We start from the raw sequence: 15,543 nt of genomic DNA, 5'->3' as shown, positions 1-15,543 counted from the left end.
GTGAACAGCTAAGTGGATAGCACTCACGGAACTACACTGGATACTTTCATGCAGCCCTAATTTGACTCATGAGGGCACAGCCAATCCCGCTGTTCATGGCTCTGAGAAACTTGTTAAAAAGCAGTGGTGAGAATAGAGACCGCTGAGATTTCTTACCATTTGTTCAGAAAACCTTTCAGAAGCACCTCCCAGGATCGCTGCTGAGAAACATCTCTCTCCCCACCCTTCTTGGAGCACCTTTGCAAGGGGAGGAATAAGACAGACGTGCTGATTGGGATGCAGGAGATCTTTGGTGAGTGAATATTTGGAAACAAGCTCACTGCAAGGGGAGGCCTTGCTGCCAGAAGGACCAAGGAGTCTGCGCTGCGTGACCATGGCTGCCATGCCTCCAGCTGTCCTTCTGCCTTATCCACAGGCAGCATAGGGCCAGTGGGTCCTCCCTAGGCTGGTTCTCTGTCATAAGAGAAAAGTTGTGGCCGTCAGTTGAGGTATCAGGTGAATGGGAAAAAGGGTCCTGTCACTGCCATTGATAAGAAAGAGAGTAAGGAGGATCTGAGGAACTACTGGCCAGTGACTCTCACCTCTGTACCTCATCTGGGAAGATCATGGAACAGATCCTCCTGGATGACATGCTTGATCACATGAGGAATGAGCGTGTGATCTGAGACAGCCAACAAGGCTTCACAAGGGGAAGGTCATGCTTGACCAATCTGGTGGCCTTCTGTGACGGAGTGACGATGTTGGTGGACAAAGGCAAGGCGACCGATGTCACGGCAAGGCGACCTGAGCTTGAGCAAGGCCTTTGATATGGTTCCCCACCACATCCTTGTCTCCAAGTTGGAGGGATGTGGATTTGATGGGTGGACCACCCCATGGATAAAGAATTGGTTGAAAGGCCGCAGACAGAGAGTGGTGATTAATGGTTCTGTGTCCAGGTGGAGGCTGGTAACGAGCGGCATCCCGCAGGGGGAACGACCAAGCTGGAGCCGGGGCTCTCTCTCAGGACTGCTACAAACTTCACGGACTTTGGAGGTCTTTCTACAGGGCCATTGCCAGCAGATTTAGCAGGAAGGAACCTTCTGCCACAGTGGTGACTGTCAAAGCCAACAGCACACTTTTTCAGGCTGGGTCTGATGGGGAAAAGGTGAGGTCCCCACCTGTCACACACGTTTGCTCTGAAGAAGTCTTCAGAGTAGCAGACATCCTGCAGGCACGTGCAGTGCTTGCAGAGTAGAGTGAGTGATGCAGAGGCACAGACTGAGATGCACCACGACTTTATTGAGTCAAAAGAGGGAAAGAAAGTTGCTTCAAGGGGGGGACATCAAGCAGGAAGCAGCAGGGACAGAGTCTGCACTAATGGGCATGGTGGATACCCCGCCAGGTGTCCATCTGCCATTCTTCCACAGAGGGAGAAGTGCCATCAGCTCCTCCCTCGGCTGGTCTTCTGGGTTTGACAGACCAGAGGAGCAGAGGTGACAAATAAGAAGTCAGGAGGAAAAGGAGGGAGTGGAAGAGGGGAAAGGCAGACGCGGGCAGCGCATTCTGAGAGTTCACGCTTGCCCCGGCTTTTTGCAAGAGGTGTTGCTTGTCCCTATGAAAGGAAGTTCTCCGTGCTCTCTCTCCGAGGGCCGCTATCAAATTCTGCGTCCCAAGAGCTAATCCTCCAGGACCATCACCAGCAGCTTTAGCAGGGGAAGCACCTCCTGCCACAGATGCGGCTGCCGAAGCCGGAGAGGCCAAAGCCTCCAGAGGAGATGGGCACACCCTCAGAGCTGAGGATGCTGCCAACGGCAGCGGAGGTGGAGGATCCGACGGCGGTGCTCTGCGGGAAGGAGCTGAGGATGGGTCCGGGCAGAGTCACCACCACGGGAGAGGGCTGGATGACGACGTTGGAGTCCTGGCACTGCCTGACGCAGGGCTCGTTGCAGCTGCTGCCCAGAGGGGTGGGGCCGCAGGGCTGGCAGGGCAGGCGTGGCACGCACTGGTTGTAGCAGGACATGTCTTGAGTGTGGAGGGGCACCTGTTGGGACAGAGAGGCCGGAGCAAAAGAAGAGGAGAGTAAGAAGCAGCCTGCCTTCCCAGCGCAAGTGTCCCAAGGCTCAGTGCTGACTGGAGACACGGAGTCTGTGCAAGGAGACCTGTGGCCTTCTCCTTACATTTGGCCCCGCCAAGGGTGACCAGGCACATTCAGGGTGCTGCCTGGCCCATAGCTCAGGAGACACCTCCGGCGAGACCTAGCATCTGTTGACACCACACCGACTGCCCTTTCCTGTCTCCCTGCACTAGCTGCCTTCCCAAGACCCAGCAGAGGATGAAGGCACCTGTATGTGCAGAGAAATTCCGGAGGAGGACGGAGTGATGAAAGGGCTTCAGACTCACCTTGTTCCTTATTTGTGATGGAGGCAAGAGGAGCGGATGAGAGAGAGAGAAGATGGGCCCGCTTTTATACTGCACGGGCACCGCCCCAGGCCTACAGTCACTGCACGCGAGCAGTAATTTTCCAGGAGACTCACCTCACATGCAAATTATGCTGACCAGTGGTGCAGGTTGTGGTTTTGTTTCCCTCATTTCCATTCCTCATTTCTGAAACGCCAATTCTTCCAGGCTGACCTCTTTCAGGTGTTGGTGCGAGAGACCTAAGGATTACGCCAGGGCAACACCACCAAAATGAGCAGAACTGGGTGAAGAAAATGCTGTTGGCCAAACACAAACACAGCAATACGAAGCCTCTTGGGGAAGAAAGCACGGTTGAGTAACGTGAGAGGAATGCAGCCATAGTGTGTGTGCAGTCAGGAATCAAGTGAGGAGAGCCATAGGCCTGACAGAACTCAGTCTGTCAAGGGACGTGAAGGGCAACAAAGAGGGTTCCTACACAGATCTCAGTGGTGAAAGGAAAATTAGGTGGGTGTTCTCCTCATGGAAATGGGTGACCTGCTTACTGGGGACAGCAAAAATGCTGAGGTCCTGATTGTCTTCTTTGTTTCTTTCTTATCCAGCAAGTGTGGCTTGCAAGAATTCCATGGCTCAGAGGCCACGCTGAAAAGCTGGAGCAGTCGAGATGTAGCTTTGGATCAGGGAAACCTCGAGGAAACTGGATCTGTGTAACACATTAGGCTTATTTGTCTTATGATGAGATGAGTCCATGAGAGCTGAGGGAGCTGTTCCCACTTGATGAGCGTAGGTTGGTGACTGGGAGAAGTGTCCCAAAGACTGGGCGAAAGTGAGTGTTACTCCTGTTTAAGAAGACCGAGAGAGTGGAAGCAGGGAGCTAGGGGACCCGAGTCTTCAGGTCAGTCTCTTGATAGGAGGCGGAACAGTGCATCCTGGAAAGCCCTGGAGCTTGGAACCCATTTCCATGCTCATGAAGGATGAAAATATCTACAGTGTCTCACGCAGCATGGATTCACTATGGAGAAGTCATGGGTTGATGGAGGTGATTCATCACAAAGAAACAACAAGCCTGAAGGATGTGGGAAGAGGACTGTGTACTTCCTTGCTGGAGTTCAGAAAGGCTTTTGACGTTGTCCTCCGTGAGATGGTCCTAGTGAAGCTGTGGAAGAATGGACTGAATGAGTGCTCCTGAGCACGGAGGAAAAAACAGCTCAGTTGAAGAGGCAAGCAAGCTCGCCAGAAATGAAAAAGGGCTGCTGGGTCCCGGAAGTGTCATGTGGCTGGGGATGGTCGTGGAATGGAAGTGATGAAGAAGGGCGTATGTTCACAAGTTTCTCCTAGACTCAATCAAAGAAGCAATGCATCCTTGCTGCATGGACAAAACACTTCTCTGCCCTGCTGACCTAGAGGGAGATGTGTTGTGGTGCAAAAGTGCTTGCTAATGTCTTTATTCCTATGGAAATCTTTCTGAAGAGACTCTCCCTGTGCAAGGCAATTTACAATCTAATTTTGCATTGCCACGGGTGACCCTTTTGGCGTGGGTCTCCCCATCTGGGCATGCTGTCGGCAGGCCTGAGCATCACTCGCACCAGGCAATCCCGTCCCTGAGAAGAGGAGGAGCGAGGCACTGTAAAGAAAAGCAGCAAGGCCGTCAACTCAGAAGGACGGACCTTATTCCGTGGTGCTTTTTAGGTTAGAGCAGGGCTCTGGAAGGCAATACTCTCCTTCCACAGAATAACTGATGGTGTGCTATAGTTTCCGTGCCTGGAGACTGTGATGAGAGCGCACAATGCCAAATAAACACAGAAATGTCTGATCCAGAAGAGTAAGCTGTGGGTGAAGACATCTGCTAGCAGCAGAACATCCCACCTGGCTTCTTAGGGAACGAACAGAGGCTCGTGGGGTAGTCTGAGAGACAGACCTTGATGGAGAAGGACAAAATGTGTCCCCGGGCAAAGCAGGTCCAGAGTGTTCAGAAGTGGGCCGCACTGACATGAGGATATGCCTGCCTTGCTACAAAGGCGGTTACAAATAAGGTCCTGACATTTCCCAAGACACACATGCCATTCTGTGCCTGAAGCACAGAATACGTCTTCTACCCGCATTGACGTGTTTCTGCAAGGGAACTCCTTGTGCCTTTCATCCTGGAACTTGAAAGGTGCCTCCGTGGACAAATTGGGAAGGTCAGAAACAAGAAAATGAAATGACAGGGTTGACGGAATCCAAAACCACAACCTGTGCCATTAGAAAGGATAATTTGCATTTGAGGAGAGTCTCTTGAAAAAGTACTGCCAGAGTACAGTGACTGTGGGCCTGGGGCAGAGCACGAGCTGTATAAAAGAAGGCCCGTCTCCTCACTCTCTCAATCATCCATACCTCTCGCCTTCATCTCCCAGGGAACGAGGTGAGTCTGAATCCCTTTTACCATCACCTGCTTCTCAGGGATTTGTTTGCGCGTCTACGTGCCTTTATCCTAGGTTGGATCTTGGGGAAGCAGGTTGCCCTGAGAGAGGGAAGGGGGCAGCCAGTGTGGCATGATGCTGGGCAATACTTGAGGTGTCTCCTTAGCTATGAGCTAGTCAAGGACCTAGCTGTGCCTGTCCGCTCTTGGCCAAAAGGAAGTGGAAGGGAAGGAGAAGCCCATGGGCTTCCTGACACATCCACCATATCCCTAGGCAGCACTGTGCCTTGACTCTCTCCTCCTGAGATGGCAGGCAGCTTCTCACTCACTTCTGAGATCCTCCTGACCCTCTGTCCCAACAGGTGCCCCTCCAGACACAAAACATGTCCTGCTACGACCAGTGCGTGCCACGCCTGCAGTGTCGGCCCTGCGGCCCCACCCCTCTGGCCAACAGCTGCAACGAGCCCTGCGTCAGGCAGTGCCAGGACTCCAACGTCGTCATCCAGCCCTCTCCCGTGGTGGTGACCCTGCCCGGACCCATCCTCAGCTCCTTCCCGCAGAGCACCGCCGTCGGATCCTCCACCTCCGCTGCCGTTGGCAGCATCCTCAGCTCTGAGGGTGTGCCCATCTCCTCTGGAGGCTTTGGCTTCTCCGGCTTCGGCAGCGGCTTCAGTGGCAGGCGATGCTTCCCCTGCTAAAGCTGCTGGCCATGGCCCCGGAGAAAGACCTCCATAGTCCATGAAGTTTGAAGAAGACCTGAGAGAGAGCACCGGGGCAAATCTCATCTCTCAGAAAACATGCTCCATGACTTCTTTTCCCCTCTTCCATCATTTTTTCTTTTTTTTTTCCCTGTGTCCTTCCTGCTCTCTGTCAACTTTCCTGGACTGTGACTGCCATTGAATCAGCCTCGGAATGTCCAACTGGCCCTGTGCCATCCACGCAAAGGGCAGATGCAGAGCTGGAGGCATGGCTGCCATGATCATGCCGCTCAGAATCTCCTCTGCCCCTAGTGCTTCTGGCAGCAGGGCCTCCCCCTGCATGGACCTAGATTCCAAATTTTCACTCATTAAAGATTTAATGCATTTGAATCTGCACCTCTGTGTTATCCTTTCCCTTGCAAAGGCTGCCCAGTGGAGGGTAGGGGAGAGATGTTTCAAAGTGTTGGTTCTGGGAAAGGGTTCTTCCTTCTCCTTGGAACAATTGGTACTACAGGCTTCTATTGTATTAGGCATGCCTGGGGAGGAATCACTTTGCCCTCCGGTTTCTAAACATTTTGGCTTGTGTAGCGGTCTCAAGGGTCTTTACTTGGACCAGCACTTTTTAACAACTTTTCAGAGACATGTTTGTCTGGGGTAACACAGCAGAGGAAGTTTTTGAGAAAGGTAAGAGAACAGTGCAAATTCTTCTAATGGTCAGCTTTGACGTAAAGCGAGGGGAAGTCAGTGGTTGCAAAGAAGAGGTCCGTTTCTTCAGAATAAAACTTCAGGTTGCATTTTCCACGTCTCTATGGATGAGAGCAGGAAGGTAGCAACTATGTCCCCAGCAGCCTTTAGGAAAGAAAGGCATGCCTTCCCATGGTATTTCCTGTGGGGTCCTGGAAAATGCACCTTCCAGCCCATAGTCAGCTTGAGTGCCCTCTACAGGGAGGGAGTTGAAAGAGGGCCTTCCTTGACTGGGGTCCTGAGCATCATCAAGCCTTTGAACAGATTAAACATGAAGAAGCATTTGTGCAGTGGTTGTTGGGCCTGTCCGTGCAGCACCGGCTCTGCAAAGTGGGCTTACTAGCACAACAGGGGAGAATGGCCGCGCCTGGAGCCTCTGGAAGAAAGCCCAGGAGAAACTAGTACAGCACTGACTGACGGAGCATTGGAACAGGCTGCCCAGAGAGGTGGCGAAGTCTCCTTTTCTGGAGATACTCAAAAGTCTCTTGGATTCTTTCCTCTGCAAACTAGTGTGGGGAACCTTCTTTAGCAAGGACTTGAGCTAGATGATCTCCAGTGGTCCCTTCCGACCCCTGTGCTCCGTCGTTCTGTGATTGATATCATACCACCGTTTTGTCTCTTGCAGAGCAGTGCAAGCACGGCATCGAGGCTTTCTCCAACCTCTCTCCAACAAAAGCCTGTACGCTGGGGGAAGGCAAGCTGTGGGGAGGAGGCAGCAAGGGGGCATCTGACGTCAAGAGACTCGAGGCTGAGAGTTGGATTGTGGTTTTGCACTAGAAGCTTCTCAGAGCAAAGTTTGGCCTTTCCTAAACCTTCGTATGAAATGCAGCATAGGATGCTTTTCCAAAAAGTTGCTGGGGCAGAGGCTAGCAGAAGACACGTCAGATACCATGCTTAAAAGCAGAAACCGGTGTGTTCTGAGAGAAGGCAAATCTGCAGGGTAGACATAGGAGAGGGCAGAATGACAAGGATAATTTTAATCCTTAGCACAGGGCAGGACAAAGGTTATATAAACTTAACCTGTAAAATGAACGCCATAACCTTAAGAATTATTGCCCTCCTACCTCTATGGAGAAATACAAAATATACTTAAAAACAACAGATTGGAAGCGGATCTAATATTGAAATATTCCTTGGTGACTGTGTGGAGAAGATTGTGAGCCTGGGATACTCAAACAATGAGAAACTAAGAGACATGGTAGTATGCATTGGTACAAGTAGCAGGGGATATTTTGCTGAGAAGGCGTGCAGTTTCTCTCTTGCCTCAAGAGACTGTATGTCTACCACTGCAATTGCGACGAAAATATGCTGCTTCACTGAGGTCCTTTCCGGAGTCAAACTTACTGACTGCAAGTGTTTCTCATGCAAGGGGTACTCCATGCCATGTGACATCACACCAACAATGAAGGTGGAGAAGGGGAAGGAGGAAGGGAGTGTCTCGTTATGAAAACTTCTGTCCTCCCAAACAACTCCTAGGCCTATGGACTCCCTGCATGCCATAGCATGATAGAATATCACTAGTTGATGGGAAGTAGAGAATGCTTGCTTTCTCTTGCCACGCTACCATGCAGCCCCAAACTGGACTCTGTTGCAAGGAAGACATGGGGCGAGTGGAGTGAGTTCTGTGGTGCTATTGGTAGCAGGGCTTTTCCTCCACCTTCCTTACTTCTTGCTTCACACTGCCGAGCTTATCGGTAAAAAAGAACTAGTGTGAACAGCTAAGTGGATAGCACTCACGGAACTACACTGGATACTTTCATGCAGCCCTAATTTGACTCATGAGGGCACAGCCAATCCCGCTGTTCATGGCTCTGAGAAACTTGTTAAAAAGCAGTGGTGAGAATAGAGACCGCTGAGATTTCTTACCATTTGTTCAGAAAACCTTTCAGAAGCACCTCCCAGGATCGCTGCTGAGAAACATCTCTCTCCCCACCCTTCTTGGAGCACCTTTGCAAGGGGAGGAATAAGACAGACGTGCTGATTGGGATGCAGGAGATCTTTGGTGAGTGAATATTTGGAAACAAGCTCACTGCAAGGGGAGGCCTTGCTGCCAGAAGGACCAAGGAGTCTGCGCTGCGTGACCATGGCTGCCATGCCTCCAGCTGTCCTTCTGCCTTATCCACAGGCAGCATAGGGCCAGTGGGTCCTCCCTAGGCTGGTTCTCTGTCATAAGAGAAAAGTTGTGGCCGTCAGTTGAGGTATCAGGTGAATGGGAAAAAGGGTCCTGTCACTGCCATTGATAAGAAAGAGAGTAAGGAGGATCTGAGGAACTACTGGCCAGTGACTCTCACCTCTGTACCTCATCTGGGAAGATCATGGAACAGATCCTCCTGGATGACATGCTTGATCACATGAGGAATGAGCGTGTGATCTGAGACAGCCAACAAGGCTTCACAAGGGGAAGGTCATGCTTGACCAATCTGGTGGCCTTCTGTGACGGAGTGACGATGTTGGTGGACAAAGGCAAGGCGACCGATGTCACGGCAAGGCGACCTGAGCTTGAGCAAGGCCTTTGATATGGTTCCCCACCACATCCTTGTCTCCAAGTTGGAGGGATGTGGATTTGATGGGTGGACCACCCCATGGATAAAGAATTGGTTGAAAGGCCGCAGACAGAGAGTGGTGATTAATGGTTCTGTGTCCAGGTGGAGGCTGGTAACGAGCGGCATCCCGCAGGGGGAACGACCAAGCTGGAGCCGGGGCTCTCTCTCAGGACTGCTACAAACTTCACGGACTTTGGAGGTCTTTCTACAGGGCCATTGCCAGCAGATTTAGCAGGAAGGAACCTTCTGCCACAGTGGTGACTGTCAAAGCCAACAGCACACTTTTTCAGGCTGGGTCTGATGGGGAAAAGGTGAGGTCCCCACCTGTCACACACGTTTGCTCTGAAGAAGTCTTCAGAGTAGCAGACATCCTGCAGGCACGTGCAGTGCTTGCAGAGTAGAGTGAGTGATGCAGAGGCACAGACTGAGATGCACCACGACTTTATTGAGTCAAAAGAGGGAAAGAAAGTTGCTTCAAGGGGGGGACATCAAGCAGGAAGCAGCAGGGACAGAGTCTGCACTAATGGGCATGGTGGATACCCCGCCAGGTGTCCATCTGCCATTCTTCCACAGAGGGAGAAGTGCCATCAGCTCCTCCCTCGGCTGGTCTTCTGGGTTTGACAGACCAGAGGAGCAGAGGTGACAAATAAGAAGTCAGGAGGAAAAGGAGGGAGTGGAAGAGGGGAAAGGCAGACGCGGGCAGCGCATTCTGAGAGTTCACGCTTGCCCCGGCTTTTTGCAAGAGGTGTTGCTTGTCCCTATGAAAGGAAGTTCTCCGTGCTCTCTCTCCGAGGGCCGCTATCAAATTCTGCGTCCCAAGAGCTAATCCTCCAGGACCATCACCAGCAGCTTTAGCAGGGGAAGCACCTCCTGCCACAGATGCGGCTGCCGAAGCCGGAGAGGCCAAAGCCTCCAGAGGAGATGGGCACACCCTCAGAGCTGAGGATGCTGCCAACGGCAGCGGAGGTGGAGGATCCGACGGCGGTGCTCTGCGGGAAGGAGCTGAGGATGGGTCCGGGCAGAGTCACCACCACGGGAGAGGGCTGGATGACGACGTTGGAGTCCTGGCACTGCCTGACGCAGGGCTCGTTGCAGCTGCTGCCCAGAGGGGTGGGGCCGCAGGGCTGGCAGGGCAGGCGTGGCACGCACTGGTTGTAGCAGGACATGTCTTGAGTGTGGAGGGGCACCTGTTGGGACAGAGAGGCCGGAGCAAAAGAAGAGGAGAGTAAGAAGCAGCCTGCCTTCCCAGCGCAAGTGTCCCAAGGCTCAGTGCTGACTGGAGACACGGAGTCTGTGCAAGGAGACCTGTGGCCTTCTCCTTACATTTGGCCCCGCCAAGGGTGACCAGGCACATTCAGGGTGCTGCCTGGCCCATAGCTCAGGAGACACCTCCGGCGAGACCTAGCATCTGTTGACACCACACCGACTGCCCTTTCCTGTCTCCCTGCACTAGCTGCCTTCCCAAGACCCAGCAGAGGATGAAGGCACCTGTATGTGCAGAGAAATTCCGGAGGAGGACGGAGTGATGAAAGGGCTTCAGACTCACCTTGTTCCTTATTTGTGATGGAGGCAAGAGGAGCGGATGAGAGAGAGAGAAGATGGGCCCGCTTTTATACTGCACGGGCACCGCCCCAGGCCTACAGTCACTGCACGCGAGCAGTAATTTTCCAGGAGACTCACCTCACATGCAAATTATGCTGACCAGTGGTGCAGGTTGTGGTTTTGTTTCCCTCATTTCCATTCCTCATTTCTGAAACGCCAATTCTTCCAGGCTGACCTCTTTCAGGTGTTGGTGCGAGAGACCTAAGGATTACGCCAGGGCAACACCACCAAAATGAGCAGAACTGGGTGAAGAAAATGCTGTTGGCCAAACACAAACACAGCAATACGAAGCCTCTTGGGGAAGAAAGCACGGTTGAGTAACGTGAGAGGAATGCAGCCATAGTGTGTGTGCAGTCAGGAATCAAGTGAGGAGAGCCATAGGCCTGACAGAACTCAGTCTGTCAAGGGACGTGAAGGGCAACAAAGAGGGTTCCTACACAGATCTCAGTGGTGAAAGGAAAATTAGGTGGGTGTTCTCCTCATGGAAATGGGTGACCTGCTTACTGGGGACAGCAAAAATGCTGAGGTCCTGATTGTCTTCTTTGTTTCTTTCTTATCCAGCAAGTGTGGCTTGCAAGAATTCCATGGCTCAGAGGCCACGCTGAAAAGCTGGAGCAGTCGAGATGTAGCTTTGGATCAGGGAAACCTCGAGGAAACTGGATCTGTGTAACACATTAGGCTTATTTGTCTTATGATGAGATGAGTCCATGAGAGCTGAGGGAGCTGTCCCCACTTGATGAGCGTAGGTTGGTGACTGGGAGAAGTGTCCCAAAGACTGGGCGAAAGTGCGTGTTACTCCTGTTTAAGAAGACCGAGAGAGTGGAAGCAGGGAGCTAGGGGACCCGAGTCTTCAGGTCAGTCTCTTGATAGGAGGCGGAACAGTGCATCCTGGAAAGCCCTGCTCATGAAGGATGAAAATATCTACAGTGTCTCACGCAGCGTGGATTCACTATGGAGAAGTCATGGGTTGATGAAGGTGATTCATCACAAAGAAACAACAAGCCTGAAGGATGTGGGAAGAGGACTGTGTACTTCCTTGCTGGAGTCCAGAAAGGCTTTTGTCGTTGTCCTCCGTGAGATGGTCCTAGTGAAGCTGTGGAAGAATGGACTGAATGAGTGCACGGAGGAAAAAACAGCTCAGTTGAAGAGGCAAGCAAGCTCGCCAGAAATGAAAAAGGGCTGCTGGGTCCCGGAAGTGTCATGTGGCTGGGGATGGTCGTGGAATGGAAGCTTCTTTTACAGTTTCCACGAACGATTGATCGCATAGCTTTCTGCTAATGTAGTTCCTATCTATATGCTAAAAAGCTACTTTGCTAGTGAAGAATACACATTCTTCTCTTTCCCCTATTTTCTTCAAGACCTCTTCACCAAACAGTGCTTATCGCCTGCTTAGGCAGTTTTACTATGGTGTTCATACATGGTCACCCAAGACTTCTCTTTTTAGTGGGAAATTTGCTAGTTTGTCTGACCTCATCCCATCTTGTTGCAGACTTGAGTTCATATGACAATCTGTATTGAGAGCTGTTTTCCAAAAGGATAATGTTGCCATCCCAAATCCAGTGATTAATCATAGAATCACAGAATCATAGAATCATAGAATGGTCTGTGTTGGAAGGGACCTTTTCGTTCATCTAGTTCCAACCCCCTGCTATATACAAGGATGCCTCCCTCTACACAAAGTCACTCAAAGCTCCATCCAGCCTGGCTTTGAATGCCTCCAGGGATTGAGCATCCACAACCTCACGGGGCAAACTATTCCAGTGTCTCATCACCCTCACAGTAAAGAAATTCTTCCTAATATTTAGTCTAAGTCGATCCTTTTCCAGTTTACAACCATTTCCTCTCATCCTGTCTCTATTTGCCCCCATAAGAAGTCCCTCCACAGATTTCCTGTAGGAACGCTTCAGGTATTGGAAGGTCGCTATAAAGTTCCCCCAGAAAATTCTCTTCTCCAGGCTGAAGAGCTCTGGCTCTCTCAGCCTGTCCTCATAGGGGAGGTTCTCCAGCCCTCTGATCATCTTTGTGGCCCTCCTCTGGACCTGCTCCAACAAATCCATGCTGTTCTTGAGTTAGGGATCCCAGAGCAGGATGCAGTACTCCGGGCGAGGTCTCTCAGGAACAGAATAGAGCAGCAGAATCACCACCCTTGACCTCCTGGTCATGCTGCTCTTGATGCAACCCAGAATACATTTGGCTTTCTGGGCTGGAAACACACACTGCTGGCTCATGTTGAACCTTTCATCAACTGGCACCCCCCAAATCCTTCTCCTCAGGGCTGCTCTCAAGCCATTACTCAGAAAGTTCTGTAGAGTCTGATCCTTCCATACAGTTAAAGAGTGTTATATTCACAAGCAGCAAACCCAAAGGCCTGACCACTTGTGAAAAACATGCTGACCATCCTCTGAGCTGCCTGAGCTGCTGGAGTGTTGGCAAGAAGGTCATGGTGGAGGGGGATAGCCACTGGGACTGCCTGGTGCTGTGTGTCAAGGCACAACGTGGTTCTCAGTACTGGTTTTCTCTGGGAAAAGATGAAGTTGTCCTGGCTGGTGGAGGAGTCTCCCCTATAATGTACTCAGGCTTGTAGACAGCACGAACTCTGGTTTGACTGCTTAATGTCTAAAGACTGGTCATGGCCACTCCAAAATTAGATTGTGACTTGCCATTTGTAGGGAGAGTATCTTCAAGAAACTTGCACTCTTGGAGCATGTCCCTGCTCCTTCCATGTCTTCAGGGCATGGAAGGGCATTATTCATGCAGCCTCCCTGATGGAGTTTGGGAGAAGTTTTTATGCCAAAGGTCCTCCTGAGCACACTGTCTTCATGAACATTCCAGATATGTGCAAGTGTGAGGTCCTGTCAGCCCTTGCTCATTGGTCAGGAGTTTCCTTGCTTCCCCAGTAGTGTTGGGTTTTGCTCTGGGTTAAGGAGGGCTTTGGAACATGAGACGGGAGATGTGCAGACACTCTAATGCTGGGAGACAACTTATCACCTGGGAAACAGAGAAGAGTCTAAGGCAGTGAGAAGATATTTTCTTCAATCCTTTCTTTCCTTCCACAAAGCATTCATGTAACTTTCTAAACACAGCTCCATCTCTTTGGCCAGGATGATGAGGCCTATGTATCTATAAACTTCTATTCTTGATGTCTACCCTGGATGTAGACCTTCTTGGAGGAAGTCCAGTGATTTTAGGACCGTAGCGTAGTTCAGTCCCTAGTCTGTGCTGCTTCGAGAGATTGTTCCTTCCTGGTTGCAGGACTTGTCATTTGGCCTTCTAGAATCCCAGGAGGTTCCTTCATTCCTCCAGCCTGTTAAGGTCTCCCTGTTTGGCAGCACTGCCCCGGAGCTGGTTTCCTGTTGCTGCCCTCTACCAACTTGATGGAAGCAGATTCTGCCACCACCCCTGAGTCATTCTACTCATCCAGTAATACACCATCATGTCTGCGGTTGGATATGAGACTCTTGCAGGAGACAGCATTGAAAAACTGAAAAGGTGCCGACCAGCTTGTTCTTATCTAGGAAGTCCTTTGGGTCTGTTCTGAAGATGGTTGAGACATCTACCTTTCTCCCACAGACTTGTAAAGGAGATAGAGAGAGGCCTTGCAAGGATGTTGGGCATCTCCCTACACTCCCTTGGCTGCTGCCCCATGTATGTGTCTGGATTGTTATTTCTTTGACTGTCTTTCATCTGTTCCCTATAATTCTAGAGTTCATTTCCTTCTTGAACTATTTCACAGGGCACAGAGTCTGATGATACCTTGTAGTCGAAGACTAAGAGGACTATGGATAGTACAGGATAAGCTTCCTGGATTCCATGACTTTGAAAATCAGTTAAGAGCAGCCTTGCACTAACATTACTCACCTACCTCATGTTCATGCCATCAGGTCCCACGGACTTGTATCAGCTTAGTTTGTTTAACCATTTCCATGCCTGATCCTACTCTACCTGGAGCAGTTTTCCTTGCTACAGAGTTGCAATGCTGTGAAGAGCTTGGCTTCTTTCTACAAAAGAAGTCACCAGTTATTACCCTACAGCCCACTGAGTCCTTCCCTGTTCTCTGCTTTAATGCAATCATCCCAGTACCTGATGGTCCTTTTTGTAGGACCTACCTTTACTGGTAGGATTGTGATCTTTACTTCCTGGGTTTTTCATAACAGCACTTGAAAGAAAATAGCATAGCCAGATAGGCATGTTAGAAATGAGGAAATGAAATGGTAGAAGTGATGAAAAACAGAAAAACAAACAAACAAAAAAACAACATGAAAAACCCACCACAACAATAACACTGTGCCATTAGGAAGGATAATTGGAGCTGAGGTATGCTGGAAAACTAATGCCAATGTAGAGTGACTCTTGGACTGGGGTGGTGCCAGAGGGGTAAAGATGGCAGAGGTGGTTAAGAATAACGTCGTGACATTACCCCAGGCAAATGTCTCCTGCCTGCAACACAGAACCCCTACAGCACTTCGAAAATGCCTTCTACCCATACTGACGTGTTTCTGCAAGGAAACTCCTTGCATCTCTCATTCTGAAACTTGAAATGAGTCATCATGGCCGAATTGGGAAGGTCAGAAATAAGGAAATGAAATGGCAGAATTGACAGAAACTAAAAAAACGAACCTGCGCCATTAGAAAGGATAGCTTGCATTTGAGATTATTCGTCTGGAAAATTGCTTCTTGTGTGGAGTGACTGTAGGCCTGGGGTGGTGCTGGAGTGGTATGAACATGGGTCTATCTCCTTATTCTCTCATCCACTGCTCTTGCCTCCATCTCCCTGGGAACGAGGTGAGTCTGAAGCCCTTTCAACAACCCCTCCTCCTCTAAGATTTCGGTGCACATATGAAACCCCACAAATAGTCTTGGAATGACAGCTTGCCTTGTTTGAGGGAAGGGGGCAGCTGTTGTGTGGCATCAAGTGATGCTGGGTCTTGCATGAGCTGTTTCCTCTGCCACAGGATAGGCAGCAACCTGTCTGTGCCTGATTGCTCTTGGCAGGGCCAATGGGGCCAAAGGGAAGGAGAAGACCATGGGCTTCCTTACACAGCGTCCATATCCTCAGTCAGCACAGTGCCTTGACTCTCTCCTGCTGGGATGGCAGGATGCTCCTCACTCTCTCCTTTCTTTGCATGGCCCTCTGTCCTAATAGGTGCCCCACTAGACACAAAAC

The 15,543-nt window shown here is 50.7% G+C and overlaps 3 protein-coding genes across 3 annotated transcripts; 1 reads left to right on the top strand and 2 right to left on the bottom strand.

Moving 5' to 3' along the window:
- Positions 1-1,684: 1,684 nt before the first annotated feature.
- Positions 1,685-2,498, bottom strand: LOC146542549 (feather keratin 1-like). Its single transcript, XM_085210963.1, has 2 exons — positions 2,376-2,498; positions 1,685-2,020 (listed from the first exon to the last, which is right to left on the bottom strand). Exon 2 carries the CDS (start codon positions 1,997-1,999, stop codon positions 1,685-1,687), a length of 315 nt encoding a protein of 104 aa, XP_085067089.1. The 5' UTR covers positions 2,000-2,020; positions 2,376-2,498.
- Positions 2,499-5,175: 2,677 nt separating this feature from the next.
- LOC109364833 (feather keratin 1-like) lies at positions 5,176-5,876 on the top strand. The gene has a single exon (XM_019611431.3). The coding sequence runs from the start codon at positions 5,176-5,178 to the stop codon at positions 5,488-5,490; it is 315 nt and encodes a 104-aa protein (XP_019466976.1). The 3' UTR covers positions 5,491-5,876.
- Positions 5,877-9,628: 3,752 nt separating this feature from the next.
- LOC109365212 (feather keratin 1-like) lies at positions 9,629-10,442 on the bottom strand. Its single transcript, XM_085210961.1, has 2 exons — positions 10,320-10,442; positions 9,629-9,964 (listed from the first exon to the last, which is right to left on the bottom strand). Exon 2 carries the CDS (start codon positions 9,941-9,943, stop codon positions 9,629-9,631), a length of 315 nt encoding a protein of 104 aa, XP_085067087.1. The 5' UTR covers positions 9,944-9,964; positions 10,320-10,442.
- Positions 10,443-15,543: the final 5,101 nt, after the last annotated feature.

Source organism: Meleagris gallopavo, chromosome 29 (assembly GCF_905368555.1).
Source record: "Meleagris gallopavo chromosome 29, MGAL_WU_HG_1.1, whole genome shotgun sequence".
Classification (NCBI taxonomy): Eukaryota; Metazoa; Chordata; class Aves; order Galliformes; family Phasianidae; genus Meleagris; species Meleagris gallopavo.
Note: the sequence above shows the minus strand (reverse complement) of the source record. Positions and strands in the feature narration are given on the sequence as shown.